The following is a 24,679-nucleotide window of genomic DNA, read 5'->3' as shown; positions in this document are numbered from 1 at the left end:
AGCTCATGAATTGCTGCCAATCATCCTGCTAGTTGGTGTCAGGACTTGAACCCAAGTTTTATAGCTATGAGTCAAGTGCCCTTCTCTCAGCCTTAGACACTCACCTGGATCTGGCCAGGGCCAATGTAAAACTTCTTCAAGATGTTGATGAGAAAGTGCTGGACTTCTACCCAGGGGTAGATGCTGTTGGAGCCATCCAAGACAATAATAATATCCATGTATGTTTGACACCCTAAGGATATAGACACACAATCATAACTTAGCATATTTACATCTATAACAAGTCACAGACTTTTGGGCTGGAGGGAACTTTTCCTTAGGCTGGAAGAAATCATAGTCAAGTCATCTCAGGATATTGAATCCCTCTTTTAAATGCCCTCAGGGAAGGAGATTCCTTTGGCTTCCTTGGCCATCTGTTCAAGCTGCTAGCCGCACTCACTGTCACAAAACTTTTCTCTACATCTAACCTAAGTCCCTCTTGGCATAGTCTAAAAACCACTCTCTCTATTGATCTGTTTTCAGAGAATACTTTCTAATAACCTTCCAGAGAGTTAAAGATCATTTCAATGTCACTCCCCAGTCTTCTCTCCTCTTGGCCAAACAATTTCATGTCTTTTAAACTCTATGAATTTGCATCCCTCTCATCTCTGCTTACCACATCTGCCCTTAATTATGAAACGCAGAATTTCAAATCAGTTTTGACCTGTATTAAGGCTGATGAACAAGGGACCACAGAGTTCATAGAGTCCTAGAATCATAGGATGTCCATATGGGAAGGGACCTGGGAGGTCATCCTTTCTGAAGATCAATGATTCTGTGTATGATCTTTTAGCTACAAAAGCTTTCATCTGACAGATGAAGAAACTGAGGCCCCAGAGAGGGAATACAGTGATTTGGTTAAGGTTCCAGAGATAGGTGAGCATTGGAACTGGGATACTTTCTTTATTAGGTCATCCTCTCTCATTTTTTTCAGGGTCGGGGAAGTCTGTGGCTGCATCTGGCCCTTGGATTAATAATAGCGTACTGGGAAGAGCACTGGACTGGGAATCAGGAGTCCTGGGGTTTAGTCTAGACTGAGCTTATCTCCAATTTCTTTTCCAAATTATTTATCCTCTCTATCTCTTATTCATACATAATTATTTGTATCTTATCTCCTCTATTGTGAGCTCTTTGAGAGCAAGGACTATTACTTTGCCTTTCTTTGAATTGTTTGGTCATTTTTAGTTATGTCTGACTTTTTGTAACCTATATGTGCTTGTTTTTTGGCAAAAATATTGGAATGGTTTGTCATTTCCTTTTCCAGCTCATTTTACAGATAAGGAAACTGAGGCAAACAGGTTAAGTGACTTGCCCAGGATCAAGTAGCTAGTAAGTGTTTGGGGTCAGATTTGAATTCAAGAAGATGAATCTTCCGGGATTCCAGGCCTGGTACACCATCCATTCTGCCACCTAGCTGCACTAGACATTGCTTTGAATGCCTACTGTTTAGAATACTGCGTGGTACATAGTAGGCATTTGTTGACTTGATTTAGCTCTACTGCCAGTTACCTATGTGGTCTTGAGGGTCCCCCTTGATTTTTTCAGGGTCTCAGTTCTTCATCTTTATGAGTGGTACTATCCAGCTTTAATATTCTAGGATCCGAGCCTTCTCCACCACCCTCCTCCACCCTTATCTTTCCCCTTCCCTCAAATGTGATCATATCTAGGGGAGGCCGTTTTATTGAGGGAATTGGACAGCAGGGTTTGGCAGGGATTCTTTAACCCACTTATGGGGCCCTGGGCAAACATTTGTGGCTGGTCCACTGTTTATTTTTTCCATATTGTTAGGAATAGGGAAAAATGGATACCATTATGCAATTTATTGTAAAGCAGTGCCTTATGAGGCTTTTTGGCTTGCAAATATGTCAACAATGTCTGCGTCGTTGAGACCTTGAAATGTGCCTGCTTCAGCTCTCATTATAGTAAGATCTGTGGGATAATCTAGGGTCTTATTGGTTGGTGCTGAGTTTTTGATCCACTTCATTTTAGGGGGAAAAACGCCAGTTCACTAGGGTTGTTTTAGAGCTTTTTCAGGGCTGTGTGGGGGCCATTCATATCACATTGGCTGGGTTGAAAGCAGGGTTTGATCATCTTAGCATGTCTGTGGTTGACCAAGCTCCCACTCCCCCGAGTCCTCCCGGAGATTTCAGAACTTTGCATTAGGGGCCCCCTGGCATTTTAGGGAGCCTGAAAAACTTGTCTCTTTCTGCCTAAAGTAAGTGTTCTTAAATTTTGGGATATGTGATACAGACCCACTTTAATAGTTTAATAAAGCCTATGAGTTTCTTTTCAAAATAATATAATAATATAAAATATAAAGGATTACAAAAGAAACCAATTATATTGAAATACTGTTATCATAATAAAAAAAATCCCAACAAGTTTCTGGTCCCCAGGTTAGGAGTCTCTGGCCATCTAGTCCAATTTACTTATTTTACAGACTAGAAAACTGAGCGTTAGGGAGTATAAGTGACTTGACTGAGTCCCATAGATAATCTGTAGCAGATTTGAATGACAGAGTGGATTTTCTTTTTTCTGTACCACAGTGTTGATGGGCTGATCTCACAGAATCTTTCTGGAATACTCCTATTGAAAAACTTGTCCTTTTTAAATCTAATGAGACAATCACTCTCACTCCTTTTGAGGGAAGAGGGTAGCTGTCCCTTCATCTCCTGCTACCATCTTTCCATCTTTGGGGACTTGGAGAATTAGTCATCACTTTTTGTGAGCAGACACATTACCTATTTTTCTGTCAAATGGTGTTCTTCTTTCACCAACCAAGCTCTTTTCAAGGTAAATGATTAATGCTTCTGGCTCATTGCCCTGGATCCACTGCCTGAGGCCTCTCCTTTCTGCTACCCCTCCTTAATATAGTAGTAATTCCCGTCTACTGGTTGAGTCCTGTTATTAAGGGAGAGTAAGGGTGTATGTATGTGTGGGTAGGGCAAGGTGCTAATCCTTTCACCCTCCATAAAAATGGCAGCAGGCAGGGCTTCTGCAATGATATTGAACAGAAAGGAAATGGGAAGGCGCTGAGCCAAGCTGTCTGTGCTTGCAGGAGACGAGGCCCAAATTCTTTCCTTATTTTTTCTTCCTGAGTGATATGAGCTGCATGCCCATGCCAGGGAAAGCAGGGGTGGTGGGAGGTTTCCCTGGTTCAATATTCCAAATTCTCCTTTAAGAACAACAGAAATCCCAAGGGTGCTTCTGGGAGCATTAGACAGGCAGGAAGATGACTCCCAGATGACAAGACACATTTGCCTTTGTGTAACTTTTCTTAGAATGATTTCCTCTTCAATAAGATCACTGGTTCTCTCAGTTACCTACTAGTCTCTCACATTTGTCCAGGATTTTTAAAAAGTCTTTTCTTGCCTGTCACCTTAAACAACTTGTAAGGCAAGTACTGTCACTATTAAAGCACAGAGACATTAATGATTTGCCCAAAGTCTCCCAACAAGTTAGCAGTGGGATGAGGGACCCTCCAGATGGTATTCTTTCTACCCCCTAATCACAGTCATGGCCAAATTAATCAAAGCTGCAAACTTCCCATGGGAAGATCTAGGGTCCAGCCCAAGACATAAACTATATGGTAACCTACTTTGCAGAGCTGGGGCCACGGTCTTGGAGAATCTGAAGTTGGAATTGACCCGGGAGCACATCCCTGTGGTGTAGTATGAACTCCCACACTCGTGAGACCAGAGAGGACTGCAAGCCTACAAAAGATCACAGAAGAATAGCAGTTAGAAAGATGGAACTTAAGAGAGGAAATCTTTTACTGGAAGCAAAAGCAGTTTTGGAGGCAGGGGAAGAAAAAGTGCCAAAAAAGACAATCTAAAGGAGGAAGAGGAAGAAGGGAGGTTAGCTTCCTAACCACAAGAGTTGGTAAGAAAGGGATTCAATTTCTGGGAGTTTTTGGTCCCCTTAGCTAATTTTGTTGGGGGTGATAGAGAGGAAAGGTAGCAGGAATAATGCCCCTGAGCTGGGCAAGGAAGTAGGGTCATTCATGCTATGTTAAACAGAACAGGTGGTCTGAAGGCTGCTAAGGAAGGGATGCATATGTCATCCCATGTTGGCACCCTGGGGAAAAGCCCAAATGTCCCTACAGTAGTTACACTTTGAAACTTAAGGAAAAGTTCTTCAATTCTAGAGCTGGAAAGTCATCCCCCAGAGGTTGTCAGGTCCAGTTTTCTGGACTGCCCAGGACAAACGTTAATCTTTCCTAGTTTTAATGTCCCCAGTGGTTAACAAAGACTTCCATGTGGCTAACTCAAACTTTCTTATAATAGCTTAAACTCATTTCTCCTCTGATGGTTGAGGTTGAGGGGAGATGGAGGAGAATGTTCTCTCTCCCTTTTATCTGTTTTGTCAAAATGTTGCTCTTCTTTTAAGTTTCATCGTGGTGCTCTATCTCTTCTGTGAAGCTTTCCGTGATTCCCCTTGCTGGAAATGAGCTCTTCCTCTCCAAATTTTCCTTTGACACTTTGCTTGAATCTTTCCTTTGCTCCCACAAAACTCTATCTTATATTGTGCTTAAGGTAACAGGATATCTGTTACCTTATAAATAAACCTGTGGTTGGACTCATGTGGACTGGATATATGCAGATATTTCTCTATGAATGCCTTGAAGGTAGGTGATTCATCTGAGTGTGGAAATGCCCTTCACTATTGCAGATAGACAACTTTCTGCAACTTACAGTCTTGGACCTGGGCACTGAGCAGTTAAATGAATAATGAGTAAAACATTTATTAAATGCTTACTATTTTAAGCACTGGGCTAAGTGCTAAGGATGCAAATAGAAAAATAAAAGTCCCTGTTCTCAAAAGGCTCACATTTTCATGGGGAGATAATAGGTCAAATACGGTCACATAGCTAATATGGAACAGGAGGAGGATTTGAATTCAGACTTTGCTGACTTCAAAGGTCAGCCTTCTTTCCAACTTTGTTTAGTTACTCCCTTTCCATCTCAATTTGCTTATAATAATGTGCTTAATAGCTGAATATATATTTATGGAGCTGAAATGAATGAGAGAGACCCCTGAAAACAGTAATTATGTCCTTATTCAGGCCTTTTTTTTTTCTCCAGGATATACAACTCTTTGATTTTTCCTCAAAGATCCTATTTCCTGTCCTCTAACTGTGCATGTAATTTTCTGGAAACTTATGGGCCCCTTCTGGGAATAATATTTTTAAATGTATAAAATAAAAATATAAAATTACAAAGGAAACCCATTGTAATGAAATACAGTCATCAAAATATTAAAAAAAGGAGGGGAAATTGCCCTGGTTTTATCCAAGTACCTCTCTGGCAGCTTCTATCACTGGGGACCAGATGTTTCAGTGATCTCCTTCAGACACCAAGGTATAGGGGTGGGGGGTGCCAGGAGGGGTCATCTCAGTGGCTGTCTGAAACCTTCTCCCTTTCAGGGATGCAGAGAAGCTCTTTTGGGAAAGAAAGGTAGGCTTGGATGCTTAATCCTCAATGCTACTCTTCCTAAATTCAGGCCCCATTCAATCCACAAATGGAATAGTAGAAAGTTCAAACAGGTTAAAAAGGGACTTAACCAGCTCAATAGGTCAGCCATGCTATTAGGACTAGGTCTCAAGACTTTAGATTTGGGGATCATCTCTAGGATATTCAGGGTAGGACAAATCAAATAGTCCCTGTCTCTTTGCTTAACATTTGAATACAATTGAAATCAGTTTAATGTACATAAAATACAACCTTGAAGAAGATAAAAAAGGGGCAAAGAGACAAATTTTTATTAAGCATCTACTTTGTTCCTGGCAGTTCTTTTATGAAGTATCAATGGATACCATGCAGCCCAAGGGGAATGTGTGAAGAAGAAAGGCAGGAGGAGTCCCATTCATTTTGTTTTAGAGAAGTGTAGACTGCTTGTAAATCCATGAGCTGTAGGTATTTTTTAATACCAACTGGGAGAGCTGCTTTTTTCCATCCCAAATTCTCTCCTTTGGCTGTAGCCCTGAGTTACTGTGCAGTATAATTCTATGTGCCTGAAACCTCCAGATAACTCTGTTATATCCCACTATTATATAGGAAGCCCAAAGGGAATGAAGAGATCCACCGCCTAAAAACAGATGATGTTTAGAAGCTTTTCATTGGGGAACTTTTGGGACAATTATGATCCAAAGCCTTCTCTACTCTCTGCTGGCTGCCTGGAAACAGCTCACAGAGGGAAGTTCAGAAGTCCATCTTGTGCCCAAGATAATAATTCATGATTCTATGGAATTCTCTTCCAGACCAGTGTCAAGGGAAAAGCAACAGCATTATTTATCATTTCAATTTATCATTCAGTCAATGTACATGTATTTCCTGAGCACTTGGAGTCAGGAACACCAGAGCCTCAGTCATTTATTAGCTCTGGGATGCTGGGTAAGCCCTAAAACTTTCTCAGTCTTAACTTTCTGAACTGTAAAATGGGGATAATAATAGCATTCACTATAGCTTGTTATAAGGCTTGAGTGATACTAAGGTGTTTTGCAAACTTTAAAATATTATATAAATGCTATTTATATATGTGCAAGACTGGAGAATAAACAGAGGGTTAACTATTGCCCTTATTATCTCTGTCCCTACTTTGTCCCAGGAACCCACTCAACTTTTCTTTTTTCTTAATTAGCACTTACTAAATGCCTACTGTATAACAGGCACTGTGCTAAGTGTTAATGTCCATTCTCCTCCCCATCAAAATATTGAAAATTCATCTCTTCTAAGTATCTTTCCCCAATAAATCCTACTTAGTTTATCTCAGACTCAAGGGTAACACTCATTCACAGATACCTTGTGTTCATTCCTCTTTAGTATTACTTGAATGCTTCAATGTTGATTAGGTGCCTCCTGGCTTTAATTAGGACAGGAGGAAATTTCACAATTCCTGCCTAGTTCTCTGGAATTATTGATATCAGTGAACCTCTTTGGCTTGAACCCACTCAGGAGGCAGTGAGTTCCCCACCTTGGGCTAAGCCAGGGAGCCTGCCCTAGATCTCTGTTCCCTTTAAGTTATTATGAACATGATATACAGTATATTAATTTTCACTCCTTTTTGTGGTTCTTTGAAAATGTCTTCAGATCTCATGTAGTCTTTTGTCCCCTGTTTAGCTAGGAAATTCCCAAGGCAGGAGCTATTTCTCTTTTCATAGAAGGAGCTTCCTAGGGTGAGGAACTGTATCTCTTTAATCAGAGGTCCTTCAGACTGCAGGCTAAGGCGTCTTTCCTCACATAGTTTTCAGGAGAGATAGGGGTCAGCCAGATGTCTTTCTGTCACACTTGGGAAAAAGAGAAGGGAGAATCTGCTGGTCTTCCCACCTGGTCTTTGTAGAAATTCCCTGGAGTTTTAACTTTAGATGAGTTATTCTCTTACTCATGACTTCTTTCTAAATCCCCTTGGTATCCACGGGTGTAGGGTACAGGAGGGATGCTGAATGTAGTGCTAGTGGAAGGAACTTGGGGGTAGGTTTAAGAAAGGACAGAGCTGCTTCTTACCACAAAACTGTTATCCTTGGGGTTGGTGGTGAGACTCAAGCCCAGGCGCATGTTATCCTTCCTCTCAGACACGTTGGACAGGGTGACTCTTCCTGAGGAGGGAGATCAAGGGGAAAGGGGAACATTAGAGTAGATGATATCTTAGGACTGCATTTATATCAGTGAGATTATCGTGACTTTCTTGGACAGGGAGAATCCTAGAAAGAATTGGGAGGTTGTCCTTATTGTACCCATCAGTTTCTTTTCTACCTTTTTTGGCTTCTTTTCTGTTCTCTAAGGCAATTGGGGTTGATTTGCCCAGGCTTACACAGCTACTAACTGTCTGAGTCTGCCTTTGAACTCAGATCTTCTGCCTTCCAAGGCTAGTACTCTATCTGTTGTACCACCTAGCTGCTCTGATACTTTTTTCCCCAAAGAACACATCTAGTTTTCTTTCTCTTAGTTCTAGTGGCTGTTCTCTTCCCTTTCCCCATCCCCAATTCTGGAGTTTTCTGAAATTTTGGAAGAAGCAGCTCAAATTGCTTGATTTTTTCCTTTCTAGCCTGAGAGGAGGAGAGACTTAGAGCAATGACTGTTTCACAATCTCTATCAAAACTTATATTCTATCCTTCTGAACCCTACCAAAAGATGACCTAACCATTATAATAATAGCTCACATTTGATAATATATTACATTATATCACATTACATAATTGCCCATCATTTTCCCCTTCCTCTTCTGCCAAATGCCTTCACTGAGTCCCATAAAAAAATTGTATAAATTGTCATTTGTTAATCAGAAATCAAGTTCCCAAGACAATATCCTGAGGCGAGGAAGTATAGTATCAAACAATCCACCCCTATCAAAGTGCTCATGACTGATACCCGAGAGGTAGAATATGTAGGAGAGGGATAGAAAGTGTGTGAGTGGAGGCAATGGAAACCTTTTGGGGCATAGAAAATGCACTATGCATGGGGGTGGAGGCTTTGTAGACAAACACTGCCAACTTTACAATTTTGCCCAGATTGGTTCTGCGCCCAGACTTTCAAAGCTTCTGCTACTGAGCTCCCTGACTAGGGACTGTTAATTTTATGGGCTTGTTTCTGTAAATAGACTAGATGTCATAGGGGACTTGGGTCCACAGCAGCCTGGCAGAGGGCAAGTTTTTGCTTAATAGTTTTTTGGCTTCTGAGAAGGCTGTTGGGTTGGGGGGGGGGTCTTTACTCTAAAGGGAACCTAGGAAATGGCTTGTCTGGGATCAGGGCCAGTGCTCAATACAGATGTAAAGTCAATGGAATGCCTCTTCAGGGTCCATCTTTGGATCCTTTCAGAAATGCTCCCCGCCCTTTCCATTCAGCCTGGGCTTTCATGATGCTCCCTAAAAATGCCGAAGTCTCTATATGCTGTGGTGTCCATAGTTTCACCAAAGGCAATGCTCTTTGTCTCTCCTCCTCCCCATCAAAACCTAATTACCTGCTGTTTCATCCTGCAAGTCATTGCTCTTAGTCTCAGGAGATGAGCTGACAAATTCATTCATGCTCATGTGGTATAAGCTTATGGTAGTGTAAGGTGCTATCCATGTAGGTGCACACATTCCTCCTCCACTCTGGCCACCATCTCTGTCTTCCCCTTCCCTTCCCAAACCCTTAATGGAACCTTGGACTCTGACCAGGATATTTGAATCTGTAAGTGTGTTTATCTTATCTTATCTTATCTTTTTTTTTTTGCTGAGGCAATCAGGGTCACACAGCTAGGAAGTGTTAAGTGGCTGAGACCAGATTTGAACTCGGGTCCTCCTGAATTCAGGGCTAGTGCTCTATCCACTACACCACCTAGCTGCCCCTCTTTATCTTATTTTGACCAGACCTAGATTTCTAAGCCACTCATCTGCATCACTGCTGTCCTCCCTTCCAGTGCCCACATATGTTTTGTCTTCTCTCATTAGAAGTAACTTTTTGAAGGCAGGGACTCACTCATATTTGTATCCCCAGCACTTAACACAGTTCCTGGTACAGAGTAAGTACTTGATGAACCATTCAGTTATCTATCTGTTCTTGCATTGCAGGAGTTTTAACTTGGGGGTTTATGGAAAGGGCCCATGCATAAATTTCAAAGGCTCCATTAACTTGGATGGAGAAAATTATGTTTTATTTTCACTATAATTTATTTCCTTTGTTTTTATGAATTTGAAAATATTATTCTGAGAAGGGGAAAATGTACTTAATTAGATTGCCAAAAGTGTCCCTGACACAAAAAGGTCATAAATTAATTCAATTATGCCCAAAAGGCTATAAAACTGCATTCTTTTTGTCCCAGCAGTACCTTATTAGATTTGTATCCCAATGAGATCAAAAAAAGGAAAAGGACCTATATGTTCAAAAATACTTATAGCAGCACTTTTTGTGCTGACAAAACTGGAAATTGAGGGGATGTCCATCAATTAGGGAAAAGCCAAACAAGTTATCATGTGTGAATGTACTGAATAGGATTGTGTTCTAAGAAATGATGAAGGGGATGATTTCAGAAACTATGTAGACTTATATGGCATGATGCAAAGTGAAGTGAGCAGAATCAGAAGAACGTTGTACATGATACAAGCAATATTGTAATAATCATTAACTGCAAAAGCCTTAGTTACTCTGGTTAATGCAGTGATCCATGATAATCCAAATGACTCATGATGAAAAATGCTATCTACTTCCAAAGACAAACTGATGGATTCTGAGAGTAGATTGAAGTATATATTTTTCTTTGTTTTCCTTATTTTTATTGTTTTTTTCTTTTCTTTTTACAACATGGCTAATATGAAAATATTTTTGCCTGACTTCACATGTATATCAGGTTTTATATTGCTTGTTTTCTCAATAGGTGGGGTGAAAGGAGGAAAAATATGGAACTTTAAAAAATGTTAAAAATCAATAAAACAGATAAAAAAGAAGTCATGTTCTAGAGATATTTTCATTTTAATAACAATTAAAGCTTCAACAAAGAGGAATAAAATTATAATGTCATAATGCCAGGCAATGTGATAGAGAGGGAGGGTGTAAGTGAGCCAACAATAATTTATTTAGTGTCTACTATTTGCCAGGCACAAGGCTAAGTGCTGGGTATAAAAATAAAGCACAATACACTGTTCTTACCCTCAGAGAACTTGGATGCAAATCTCAGAGGAGAAGGGAAGAGGAAAGGCCTCCAGCAGAAGCGAGCATTTGAGATGAGTCTTGAAGAAAGACAGGAAAGTTAAGAGATGGGGATTAGAAGGGATAGCATTCTAGATATGGAGAAAAACCAGTCCACAAGTATGAATTTGAGAGATGGGATGTTGTATTCAAGGAACAGCAAGTAGAGCAGTGTACCTGAATGTGAAGGATGTACAGTATGTGGAAGGGAGTAAAGAACACTAAAAAGATAAGAAAGGGGCAAGTCGCAAAGAACTTAAGATGTTGAGCAGTATTTCATATTTGATAATTGTGAGCCACATGAGTTTATTGAATAAGTGGGTCATATGGTCAGATCTGCACTTTAGGAAAATCATTTTGTCAGTTGAATGGAGGATGGATGAGGGAGAGAGAAGAGTTAGCAGCTGCTTCAATAGTCCAGGAGTAGGCCGTTAAGGGCTCTGTATCATGGTGGCTGTGGGAGTTGGATGATGGTAGAAATGATAAGATTTAACAGCAGATTGGATATTTGGGGTGAATATAAGTGAGGAGTTGAGGATGACACTGAAGTTGCAAACTTGGGAAACTAAGAATTTAGTTTCTGATATTAATAGTTTTGGAAGAGGAGAAGACTTTGGGAGAAAGGCAATGACTTTTGTTTCGAACAGGATGAGTTTGAGATGCTTTAGAGATATCCATTACTATAGTAGTTGGCGATGTAAGACTGGAGCTCAGGAGAGAGACTAGGGCTGAATATATAGATCTAGGAATCATTAATATTGAGATAATAATTGAAACAATGGGAGCTATGAAATCACCAAATGAAATAGGATAAAGGGAAAAGAATATGAGGTCCCAGACCATCTTGGGGAACATCCCTAGTTAGCTGGCATAACATAAATGAATGTCCAGCAAAGGAGGCTGAAAAGAAGATGGGCAGAGAACCAGGCTAATGGAAATCAGCGACCTTCTTATATCTAAAAGTTTCTATTAACATCTATCTTCCTTCCTCAGTGCTCCATTGCCAGCTCAGTGAGGAAGGTCTTTGGATTTGGAGGCAAAAGCTTTGGATAATAGCCTCAAACAGTTGGGATTATTGATATTTTTCTCCCATGCTAGGCCTACCTAAAGTCAGCACATATAAGAAAGGAGAATACTGCGGGAGTTAGAAACTAGTCAGTCCTCATACCTTGTGCTTGCAGACCCATATAGTATGTGTAAAAAGAGGGAAGGAGACGAATAGAATTTTAGTGGAACAGCACGACTTTGAAAGTTGGATACTCTCACATTTTTTGTTTTGTTTTGTTTCTTTGGGGCCTAGTGATGCTATTTTCTTTGAGTGTTTCCTTGGTTGTGCTTCTGAACTGCTTGAGAGTCTGGGTACATGCTGTACCACTGAGGACTAATCATTAATGAATTCATGTTGCAGGAACAGAAAAAACAAAACAAAACACTATGGCTCTTGATTTATACCTTCTGAGAATCCTCCCACCCCAATAGAATGTAAACTTCTTGAGGGCAGGCACTATCTCATTTTTGGATTATATACTGAGCACAAGCACTTGTTGAATGATTGATTGCTCATTTCCTCTTGACATCCATGAATGAGATAAGGCTTGAAATTCAGGGAATAAGAATAGTTATATTTCAAATTTTTCTCTCCTTTACACTTTTCATCCGTCACCAAGCTCCTTAAGCATGCATCTCAGTGAAATTTTTAAAAAAGATAATCAGTCTTTTAGCTTAATTTACACTAAAGTATAAATAACCAAACAGCCTTGTCAGTCTGCATTTGCATTTTAGATGAAATTCTGTTATATCACTCCTAAAGGTTCTCTGACAGATAAGGGGGAACAAATTGATGTGAAAAATTAATCATCAGTAAGATAAAGTTTGCTTGCGGTCTTGTCCTGTCTAGTTACATTTAAATCAGAGGCTGCTAATTCTGCCTGAACGTAAAGCTGGCCCTAGCTATAGATCTTTGCTCCCTGCCAAAAGTCATGGGAGAAGAAAGAGAATTCCAAGTACTAGGAGCACATGGAGTGAAGTTTGCTATCTGGAAAGATCTTAGAAAATCCATAACTTGGGCTTCCCTCCCTTCATTTTTCCACTATGGGGTTGAATTTTATATGGATTGCAATTGCCACTGGCTGCTATTCATTTTTCCCCCTTGGGAAGGAGGAAACTTGAATATTGTGAACTTTTTGATTGTTAATTTCCTCATCTCCTGGCTTCATGCTCTTGCTCTCTTGGTGTCTCTAGCCATTTAGGGAAAGGATAACAACCTCAAATATCATGCAGAGAATGCTGAACTGGGAATTAGAAAGACAGAAGTTCAGACACTTATTAGTTGTGTGATTCTGGGCAAATCACTTAGCTTCTTTGAATGGGAATTTAGCACTAACCTCTTATGGTTGCTATGAGAATCAAAGGGGATAATGTATATAAGGCATTTTGTAAACTTGGAAGTGCTATATAAATGTCAGTTAATATTATTTCCTGTTTTTAATGGGGTTCAGATGGAAACAGTTCGGCCAACTTGTTATTCTGCTATTTTCTTTTATATTGCTGTTGCATAGGTGAATAAAATAACAGCTTTTTTGTTACTTGAATAAAACTATTAAGATGTAAATATTCTATAAGCTCACTGTGAACATCCTCAGTTGTTGTTTGTCCTTCATTCTTTTTTGTTTGTTTGTTTGTTTTTTGCTGAGGCAATTGGGCTTACGTGACTTGCCCAGGGTCACACAATTGTCCTTCATTATTGAAGAGTATCATAATGTCAGGGATGTGATGCTATGATATGCAAATGAATTCGATTTAAGTGAGGGAGGGCTGTGCAAGATCACCTGCCTCAATTTTCCCTCTAGAGCCATTTGGGACCAATGGCCAGATATAGATCAGGACGACTGGAGATGGCTCTGGAAGTGATGGGAGACCTTGGCCTTTTTAAGCTAAGGTCTTCAACAAACACAACCCCAGTAGCAGATTGGACAATGGGAATGATATTAGTATACATCTTATGGTGTTCCCAAATGATTTTTATCTCTTCTGTCAGGTTTCTGTATTTTAAAAACTTTCTTTCCATTGCAGTTGGAAATTAGGAATATTTGGTATAGCATAATCTATCAAAAATATTATTTTTATGGGGTCAGTATTACGTGAACAAGAGTCAGATTTGTGATAAATCTCCAATTTCAATCCATTTTATGAATTCCATTTTTTAGGATGTTTTGAGGTCTATATTTGGACTGTGCGGATTTGTTGTACATAAATCTTTGAAAGATAGGAAGCTATCTACCTACCAGGTCATGCTTTGTTATATAGTTGTAATACAGTTGTTTCAATCCTGTCCAAGTCATAGTGACCCTATTTGGAGTTTTTTTGGCAAAGATACTAGTTTACCATTTTCTTCTGCAGTTCATTTTTGCAGATGAGGAAACTGAGGCAAGCAAGGTTAAGCAACCTGCCCAGGGTCACACAGCTAGGAAGTGTCTGAGACCAGACTTATACTCAGGAAGATGAATCTTCCAGATTCCAGGCTTTATACTCTATCCACCATACCACCTAGTTACTCCACTATTAGATATTGAGTTGGTGTTAAATTTTTAGCATGATGGGTTACGTAGTTTCTACCATTTTGTTTCATAATTGATTATGAAGTCCAAATTTCTTTTTTTTTCTAGTTACTCGGCAGAAAAGTTATTTTTATTTTTTTACATATATATATATATTTTAAAATTTTTATATAGTTTTTTTATTTACAAGATATATGCATGGGTAATTTTTTTCAGCATTGACAATTGCCAAACCTTTTGTTCCAGTTTTTCCCCTCTTTCCCCCCATCCCCTGCCTCAGATGGCAGGTAGACCAATACATGTTAAAAATATATTAAAATATATGTTAAATATAATATATGTATACATATCCATACAGTTATTTTGCTGCACAAGAAGAATTGGGAAGTCCAAATTTCTTAAGGCTAATACTTCTGTAATTTCTAGTGACAATGATCTGGTCCTGAATGGTTATCGATAAGCTTTTTCATTTCCATCAACAAATTTACATGATTCAGCCAATTTTCAGTCAATTTTTTTGTCAGGATATTGTTGGCTGAGTTCATATGGATACCAGTGGCTAAGAGTCTTTTGATTCCATTCTTGGATTGTGGCTCTATTTGGAAGTGAACAATTTTCAGTTATATTTGACAAATCCAGTGATGTGTACCTGTATTCAACTTTTATACCCTATTGGTAAAATAATGCCTGTTAACAATTTCTGTAGGTTTTATACTTTAAAAAATACTCTGATTCATTTACTTTTTTTGATGATAAATTGTTAATTTTTCCTCTATTTTCTATTGATTCTTTAGAATGATAGGCCTATTTATTAATATTGTACAGATTTTGGTTAGAATACTTTCCAAATCTGTTGTATTTCACTTAAATATTCCAAAAGGCAAAGTTGAGGTGGGTATTGGGTAGGTGTTAACAGATCTTCCCATTTAGATCTGATTTTAGGATGCCAGTAAGTTTCTTAACATATTCAGCTATAACCTTCTCTTTCATGTCTTTATGATTGATGTGTTTTGCCTGGAGGAGACAAATGTATTTTTGAATATTGTCTTTGTTTATTGCTTTAATTGGATGGCTAGATTCATGCTCAAAGCCATCAGTCTTTATATTTCTTTGGAATACATAAGACATTTCACATTTATCTAGTACAAGTAACATTTAACTATCCTTGGTAAAAGATTCCATGAGAGGAAAGAGGGCTTTGATATGCTTTTTAATTAAACAAAATCAGATAAGATAGCCTGATATTGCCATATATATAAAATGAATAACATGATTTTATGGCTTGACTCTCTTTTTAACCTGTAATTCATACTTGTTTCTGTTTAAAAGACACAATCAAATAGTTAAGCTTAGACCAATGATACTTAACCCAGAAGTGTGTGAATTTAAGAAATATTTTGTTGTTTTTTAATATAGTTTATCTTCTTATTAATCTTACATATTTTTAGCATTACTTTGAAAAAAGGTCCAAAAGCTCCTCCAGAAGGAGTCGAAAACATAAGGGCAAGGGTCCTGACAAAACTATAATGGGTTTAAATTGCTTCCATGAGAAATAATGGTACATTTTATATCACTTGTTCTTGTTATCATTGTTTTGCTGGCATGTTTTAAAGAATAGTATTCCATGAGGATATCAAAGACTCTAAGTGTTTTTACTAAACTAGAGCCTATTTTTTATATTTGCAACATATGAACAAACTATATTTATATACAGTAGATAAACTTGCAGTTGACCTGTATGTGGAAGGATTCTTGATCTTTAAAGAGAAAATAAGTGATGCCTTCAGTTAAGAAAGATGGGGTCAGGCAGGCTTCTGAGGGAAATCCAGTAGAGTGCTTTGCTAGTAATTCATGCACTACTGTGAAGTGTTTGAACCAGTGATTATGGCTCCTATCTCACTTCACTACTTTCTAGTTTTGCTGAAAAGCTAGAATCTCAGCCATGGCCCTTGATACAACTGTTTTGTAATTCATCATAACTGTTCTGGGTTTTTTGTATTTTCATTGTGCTTAGTTTCTTATGATCATATAGATGACCAAACAATTTCCACATTATCTTTCATTGGGATTTCTCTCTGTGTCTTTCTGTCTCTTTTTTTCTCTCTCTGTCTCTGTCTCTCTCTCCTCTCTTCTTTTTCCCTCTCATCTTCTTTTCTTTCCCTTTCCTCTTTTTCCTTTTCTCTCTTCTCCTTACTCTCTTTGTATCTTTCTCTCTTCTTTGTCTCTCCCCTCTTCTCTCTCCTCCATATACCTCCCTTTTCTTCTCCCTCTCTGTCTCTTGTCTCTCTGATTACTTTGATTCTCAAATTTCTGTAGTAAAGTTTTTGACTCATATCGAATTGTTTATCTTGTTCTTTGCATTGATGTTACCTTACATAGCCTTGACTTATTGGCTTTTGCTTTCAATTGTTTCTTAAGGGAATCTAGATTTTAAGAAGCCAGGAGGTATTGTGGATAGATTGCTGAACCTGTAATCAGGAAGATCTGCATATAAATTTTGCCTTCAACACTTCCTGGCTGTGTGACTCTGGGAAAGTCACTTAGTTATTTTCTGTCTCAGTTTCTTCATCTATGTCCAGTCATTTCAGTCATGTCTGATTTTTTGTGATTCCATTTGGGTTTTTCTTGGCAGAGATATTGGGATACTTTGCTATTTCCTTCTCCAGTTCATTTTAAGATGAGGAAACTAAGGCAAACAGGTTCACTGACTTGCTGTCATACAGCTAAAAAGTGTCTATATTTTCTATGTTTATCACATAGATTATTGTTAATTCAATTTTCTCATCTCTGTGCTCAGTGATACTCAAATTCGCTCTATGTTTTTTTCCTGAGGCTGGGGTTAAGTGACTTGTCCAGGGTCACACAGCTAAGAAATGTTAAGTGTCTGAGACCAGATTTGAACTCGGGTGCTCCTGAATTCAGGGCTGGTGCTCTATCCACTACGCCACCTAGCTGCCTCTGATAAATTGCTATCTTGCTGCTATTCCTGTATGATTAGTTTTCAGTGAATTATTATCCTGATTGATAAATATAGATGTACACATATTTGTTTAATACATTGAAAATGCTAAAATGGAAGTTCTACTAATTCATAGGGACAACTGAAGTAGTGAACAGGACAATAAGGATGGTATGTATTTCTTCCTATTACTAGTTTCAATTTCTTATTCTGGGTATCTATAATTTGAAAGCTTTTCATTCTATATAATATGAAGGTTATTCCACATTACAATAGCTATTTAATGTGCTTTTTAATTTTGTGGATCAAAGTTATTCCAGTCAAATAGTTGTGATAATGCTCTAGTTTATTTGCTGAATTCTTGAGAATATTTTGAGATTTCAATTTGTGCTATGGAGATTTATCATCTCTTAACTTATGGAGAATAGTGAAGTTCTGGTGAATAATTCTGGCTATTTGATCACATCTTTTTAAGTATTTAGCAAGTGATAAAATATTATTGTTAACTTTCCAGATGACAGTAAGAGCCTCCTTTGTCCCTCAACTATTGAAGGAAGCTCAGGAAAATAGGATTCTTTTGGAAGTCAGCACAATATAGGAAGTATTAATCTAGATTTATAAAAGGGGGACTGAGAGTAGCAAACCAGAAATTTCCCTATGATCTTGGTTGGACAAGTCATTTTCTTCTTAGATCTCAGTTTCTTCATATATGAAATGAAAGGGCTGGATTAAATGATAATTTCTTTTTAGCTCTGAATTGATTGGTAGTCCTGGAAATGAGGTCTGTCTGATTTCAAGATTGGGGAAGGTGAAATTTCACTCCAATTAAGGCAACAACAAAAAAGAAAAGAAAATCTAAACCCAAATGATGTGGTATCTTCTTTCGTCTATTTTTATAAGGGGAAAGACAAACAGGCAGGCAGAGACAGACAGATAGACAAGTAGAGACAGACAGAGGGAGAGATGAGGGGGACAAAGGGGGATGAAGGGACAAAGGGGATACTGACTTTTGCATTTCTAACCTGTGGAGTTGGAACAACTGCTGCCATTGACATCTGGATAAAACATCATCATGTGACTAAGACAGCTGGTGATTTGGTTTCTTAACTGGGATCTGTGTATTCTTAGAGTTTAGCTTTGATGATAGCCTTTCATCCATCTGCTTATCTTTTTAATACTTAGAAGGCTTCCCCTGCTCATTCTTCTCTTCTGTACCTACCGTCAGAGAGGTAGGGCACAGTTGGAAGGTATGGCTGGCACTGTCTTTATAATTGTTTTGAAACCAGAGTAGTTTCCTAGGACTATGCACTATGCACTATGATGAAAAGACATCTTATCAGCTAAATCAACATCTTTCTGTGACTGCACTATCTCCCCTAAGAGTTAATAAAGTACTTCCATGCACTAATGTGTGACATCATTCACTCTCCCCAAATGCCCACTGCCTTCTCATCCTTCATAGATCTAAAGCTGAAAGGGACCTCAGAATCCATCTAGTCTAACCCTCTCATTTTACAGATGGAGGGGTAATTGTATGTTTTACCTAAGGGTTCACAAGTAGTCATCGTAAGTATAGAATTTGAACCCAGATTTCTGATTTTAGAGTTAGTGCTCTTCACACCACGCTATGCTGCTTTCATTCCTATGGTATCTTCTCCATTTCATCCCATAAATCCTCTGTAGGGATCACCACAGTGATGAGACCTCTTCTACATTTCCTATCCCTAGAGTGATAGACTGTCCCTCTTTTAACACTCGTTACTATGTGACCAGCCCATTTCCTTTTCTGATTATATATCTTTTTAATTATATCTTTTATATCACTTTGTACAAGCAATTATCATTCATAGCATGCTATAGTCTATTCATCTCTATCGTGCATCTCCCTTGCCTTTTGAAAGACCTAATTTTTTTTTCTCTTTGGAAATTTTTTCTCTTTGCCAATTGTAGCTAAATGACATTAGCAGAATGTTTATGTTAAAAAGATGAGATTTTGTTTCATGAAGAAACTTGAGATCAAATGAAATCAAGATGGCTATTGTCTTCTATTTTATTTTGGGCCCACTTTATTGTTCACTTGTGGTAGCTTTTCTAAGATATATATGCTGATAGGTGAACACTGTGGGTCATCCAACCAATTGCATATCAGTCTGGACAAAATGGCATTCTTCATTCTCTAGAGGTTGTTTTCTGTCCTGTGTGGATAGAGAGGCTAAAGTGTGTGTGTGTGTGTGTGTGTGTGTGTGTGTGTGTGTGTGTGTGTGTGTGTGTGTGTGTGTGTGACTTCTGGATCTCATTTAGGTTGCTCTGTAATGTTTTCTTTGATATAATCAACATGATGCTACCTACAAAAGAGAATATCTGGAGGACTTAATCTAGATTAAAGGTTCTTAATCTTTTCCCATTATGAATTCTTCAGAATGATGTTTTTAAATGTCTATGTGTGTGTGTGTATATGTTCAGTTGTGTTCAACTCTTTGGGCCTCATTTGGGATATTTCTGGCAAAGATATAGGAGTGGTTTTCCATTTCTTTCTCCAATTCATTTTATAGATGAAGAATTGAGGCATCAGTCACATGTCTTGCTCAGTGAAAAAGTATTTGAGACTGTATTTAAACTCGCAGAGATGAGTCTTCTTGACTGCAAGTCCTGCACTCTATGCACTTTGCCATGTACCTGCTCCTTTAAAATGTTTAAACACATTAAAATATAAAGATGTATTTTCCCATCCAAGTTTCCGTATCCCCTGAAATTCATCATTAATCAAATAACTTGATCAAAAGGTAATCCTCCTTCCATTTGGACTTTACTGTAGATAGTCTTCCATAACAATTGCAAACACCTTTGTGTAGCATTTGCCTTCCTATCATATGCATTCTTTGTTATTAATAATCAAAAGTCCATTAATAAAGTCTTCTCTGAACTGATTGTGGCTGAATGCAGATTGAAGCATTCTCTCTTCAACTTTTTCCTTCTTTTTAATTTAACTTTTCTTGAGAGTTTTTATTTTCATTAGGGTAGGAGATCTCTGTTTTCTTTCACAACTTGACTTTTATGAAATGGGTGGGAATAAGAGAGAGAAACTAAAACTCAAAAATTTAAAAACTAATATAAAAATAAAATATTCTTTATTGCATTAATCACAAAATTTTGTGAGAGCTTGATATATGTATGGGAAACATCTTGTCAGAGAAAAGTCTTTAAGATTCCATTCTATGCTTACCAAATCAATGCTTTTTTATTGCAAAGAAACAATAAAAAAAGGGGGACTTGTATTCTCTACATTTTTTAGTTGACTATAGACTATAAAGATGTGGTCTGACACAGAATATCATTTGTAAAAGCCTGCCTTTTGTCTTCTCATATTTTTCCCCTTAGGAAAGCCTCAATATGTATGTAAATTTTTCTCTTAAAGATTTTGTAGAGATGAGAAAGTAGGCATATAGAAGTTGTTATTTACTGATCTCTTCTTGCTCATCTTCTTGGTAATAGAAACATCCAGGATTTATTTTTTCTATTCCCTTGGTATCTCTTTTCTTTTCTGATACCTTGGGGAATGATAACTTAGCATCCTTAAAATTATGTACATTTCCAAATGAACATTCACTGTGTTTTCTTAGTTACTTTACTTGTCTTAAAGTGCTATGCCCACTTCTAGATGCAGCTTACTGAGGAATATAACATTAATGTCCAGTCATAATTTCACTGGCATTGATAGAAAACCTTCATAGTCCTTTTCCATTTATCATATATTTGTTGTTCTTCAGATTAATTAATTAATTAATTAATTGCTCTTGAAGTCATCAAGGTCAGTCACAGTATCTCAGACCAAATCTTGTGCAACCTTTTTCTTTTCACTGTTCATTGTTTTATAAGCTGAAATTGCTCATAGTCTTCCATTCTCTTGTTCCTTAATATTTTACAAATGAGTTTTTACACTCTAAGCTTTTTTTTGTCCTTGGTTGCTATATATATATTTCTGTTCAGCAAACAATTTGCTTTTTGAGACAATTTCTAGGCTATTTTGGCCACCTAGTTGGTATATTTTATAATTTGTTAAACTCTGGTAGGAAACAGTGATAGCATTTGTTAATTTCTGTTTCTTGATCCATCTTCTAGTTTATTTAAATAGGTCATCTTGGAGCTTTTTGATTACACAACATTCTTTTTTTAACTTTATTTAAATTTGGTGCTGATTCTAGTCTTTGTTCTGACTATACACAGACAGGGTGATTCAGAAATAACTCCCACATTGGTAACAGGTCATCTCCTTCAGCTTCATTAAGCTGACCATGAATATGAACAAAGGCTCCAAGTGGATGGTGAGATTAAACCAGGGCTGAAGCTAGGCAAGGATGAATCAAGAGGAGGATAAAGGGATGATGCACTAGAAGAGGGATCAGTAAACTACCACTCAAGTTACCAGTTGTTTTTGTAAGGCTAAGCTAAGAATGGTTCTTACATTTTAAAATAAAAATGTAAAAGCCATACTTAGTTACCGAGTCATTTAGTTTGTAGACTATAGAGTAAAAAATAGTGTAGAGTTGAACTGGTTTATGATGGGGACAAGATGGTGAAGTTTATATTGAGAAACAAAAAGATTTCCTCTGGTAGAATGGGTAGATGAGAATAATTTGTTCTAAAATCCATGAAGGCAGCTGAAACAGGCACTGGGGAGCACTTAGAATTTAGTCAGATATCAATGGTGCTAAAGTCATCCACTACATCCTAAATCACTGCCAGTCATCTTGATTTTGGTCCTGCCACAGGAGGGTGACTCTGGAGGAAAGAGTGAGGCTGTTGATTTTATGCAATTCTGCCTTAGTTATATCCAATTCACACATGAGTGAAGACATCACTCTACGATGTCATTAGTCCTCTTCAGAAATGAAGGACAAACAACAACATATGACTCAGCAAATCATTCATCCTCTCTAAATCTGTTTCTTTATCCATGTAATGAAGATAACAATAGTATCTACCTCACTGGGTGGTTGTAGGTTTTAAATGAGTTAAAGGAGGTGACCTGCTTTGCAAATTTGAAAAGATTGTAAATATCAGTTATTATATGGCTGAATTAAAAAAAGAGTGCCCCAAAGCATAGTCAATAAAAACAATTTTTGCCCAGGGTTGTATAGCTAGTAAGTGCCCAAAGTGGTATTTGAATCTAGAACCTCCCTATCTCCAAGCCCAGAATCGTAACCACTGTATCATGCTACTTTAGAAAGAAGAGCCCATTTCCTACCAGATTCTATGAATAATGTTACCTAGGTTCAGTTTGGAACAATTTCCTTGTACCACTGGACACTTGTAAACATCCCCAGTCTTCTGGTGACCATTGGTTTCAAATGGAGCTCCCACCACCAACCTAGGAAGAGAGAGAAAAGAAGTGTGAGATTTCAGTGCTGGAAGAAGATTCAGAGAGCATTTATACCAGAAGCAGGGATTGGGGAGAAAGATGATAACATAGGGTCAGGAAGCATCCTAAAGGAAGAATGTACTGCAGACTTTGTAGTCTGGTTCTATGTACCCATAATAGTCAAACAGGCCAAACTGAGATCCATGACAGAGATAAATTGTTAAAAATGAAGCTACTGACAGACTACTCTCAGGGTGTGGAGCCCTTCTTGGTGGCTTTCATTGTCTCTTAAGTCCCTGTCTTCACTTCAGGCAGAAGAGAGTGGCAGTTCAGCGATCTGGGGCCAGAGCATCAGTCATCTTCAGAGAAATCTGGGTTTGGCACTGGTATGGAAGGCAGAAGCTGCCAAACACTTTGCCCTTTGTCTCTGAGCTTAGTCAGATACTCATGTGTGTATTTTCAGGGAAATTAGATCTGTCTGTTCTTGGGTCATTTACATACAACACAACATGATATGGCACAACGCACTGTCTTCTGGTGGAAACAATGATTAGAAGAAAGGGGGAGAGAGAAACTGCACATTTTCTTTCTCTCTAAATTCAGAGAATTGCATTTCCAGTAGGCTCTGGCAGGCAGTATAGAGTGAAAATGTGGGTTCTAGTCTTGGATTTGCTACTGATTGGTTATGTGACCTTGGAAGTCACCTCTGGAGCACAGTTTCTTTATTTTTCTTCCAGCTCTGACAGTCTCACATTTTCCCATATTGATTGAGTGAAATGTCTTGGGTATTCATTCACCTTTCTCCATTCAGCACCCCTCTGGGGGAGAATCTTGGACTACTTTGGTTGCCTTCTTCCTTCTTCCTTCTATGTATCCATTTTATTTTCAACAGGTTGTTATCTAATGCCCCAATAAATAGAGCCAGCCAATTGCTCAATAAACATTCATTTTATAGATACTATGTGCTAAGTGCTGAGGATACAAAAAAATCCCCAAACTCCAAAACCCTCAACAACTTAAAAGAAAAACACAGCAAAAGGCATTCCTGCCCTCAAAAAACTCATGATCTAATGAGCAAATAAATATGTACAAACTCTATGCAATATAAAAAGAAGATAATTAAAAGAAGAAAGGCTTTGGAAGTAAGAAATATTGGAGAAAGCTTCCTATAGAGGACAGGATTTTAACTTCAACTTAAAGGAAGTTAGGAAATCCAGGAGGAAGAGGAGGTGATGAGGAGAGAGAGCATTCCAGGCATGGGGAACAGCCAGAAGTGAAACTTTGAGCTGAGAGATGAAATATCGTGTTTGAGAAATAGCCAAGGAAGCCAGTCTCATTTGACAGAGAGCATATGGTAGGGAGTAAGAAGGCTGGAAAGATAAAAGGGGGCTAAGTTATGAAGGGTTTTGACTACCAAAGAGAAGATTTTTTTTCCTGAGGCAATTAGGGTTTAGTGACTTGCCCAGGATCACAGCTAGGAAGTGTTAAGTTTCTGAGATCAGTTTTGAATTCAGGTCCTCCTGACTTTAGGGATGGTGTTCTATCTACTGAGCCACCTTGCTGTCCCCAAAGAGAAAATTTTATTTTTGATTCTGAAGACAATAAGGAGCCTATGGAATTTATTGAGTATAAGTGATATGGTTGTATTTATACTTTAGGAAAATTGCTTTGGTGGTTGATTGAAGCATAGGTTAGAAAGTGGAGGGACTGGAGGCAGGAAGACCCCTAGCACACTATTTCAGGAGACCAAGTGAGATGATGAAGGCTGCACTAGAATGATGGCAGTATCAGAGGAGAGAGGGATGTGTATTGGATGTTATAATGGTCACAGGCCTTGGCAACAGCTTGGATATGGGGGTGGGGGTGAGAAATAGTGAGGAATTGAGAATGATACCTGGATTGGGATCTGAGGGACTGGGAAGATGGTGTTGCCCTTCCTTGGCTCAAGTCAAGTCCCTAAGAGCCAAAGTGGCTTCTGGTATTAATGGCAATTCTCAACCCTTTCCCCCAACTCCCGTCTAGAATCCACAATGGCAATAGACAAAAGATCTGTTTGGAATTAAGAGCTTATGAAATAAATGGGATAAGTTCTCCCTGGGGCAGC

At 38.3% G+C, this 24,679-nt stretch overlaps 1 protein-coding gene across 1 annotated transcript in view; it reads right to left on the bottom strand.

The window, feature by feature from the left end:
- The window catches only part of ITGA11 (integrin subunit alpha 11), a 183,423-nt gene that overhangs the window by 69,270 nt on the left and 89,474 nt on the right, over nt 1-24,679 (bottom strand). Inside the window, 4 exon segments of the mRNA XM_074294708.1 lie at nt 105-232; nt 3,638-3,752; nt 7,542-7,633; nt 22,484-22,584. Of these exon segments, the coding sequence (XP_074150809.1) occupies nt 105-232; nt 3,638-3,752; nt 7,542-7,633; nt 22,484-22,584 (436 nt within the window).

This window comes from Sminthopsis crassicaudata, chromosome 2 (genome assembly GCF_048593235.1).
Source record: "Sminthopsis crassicaudata isolate SCR6 chromosome 2, ASM4859323v1, whole genome shotgun sequence".
Lineage (NCBI taxonomy): Eukaryota > Metazoa > Chordata > Mammalia > Dasyuromorphia > Dasyuridae > Sminthopsis > Sminthopsis crassicaudata.
This window is presented reverse-complemented; position numbering and strand designations above follow the sequence as displayed.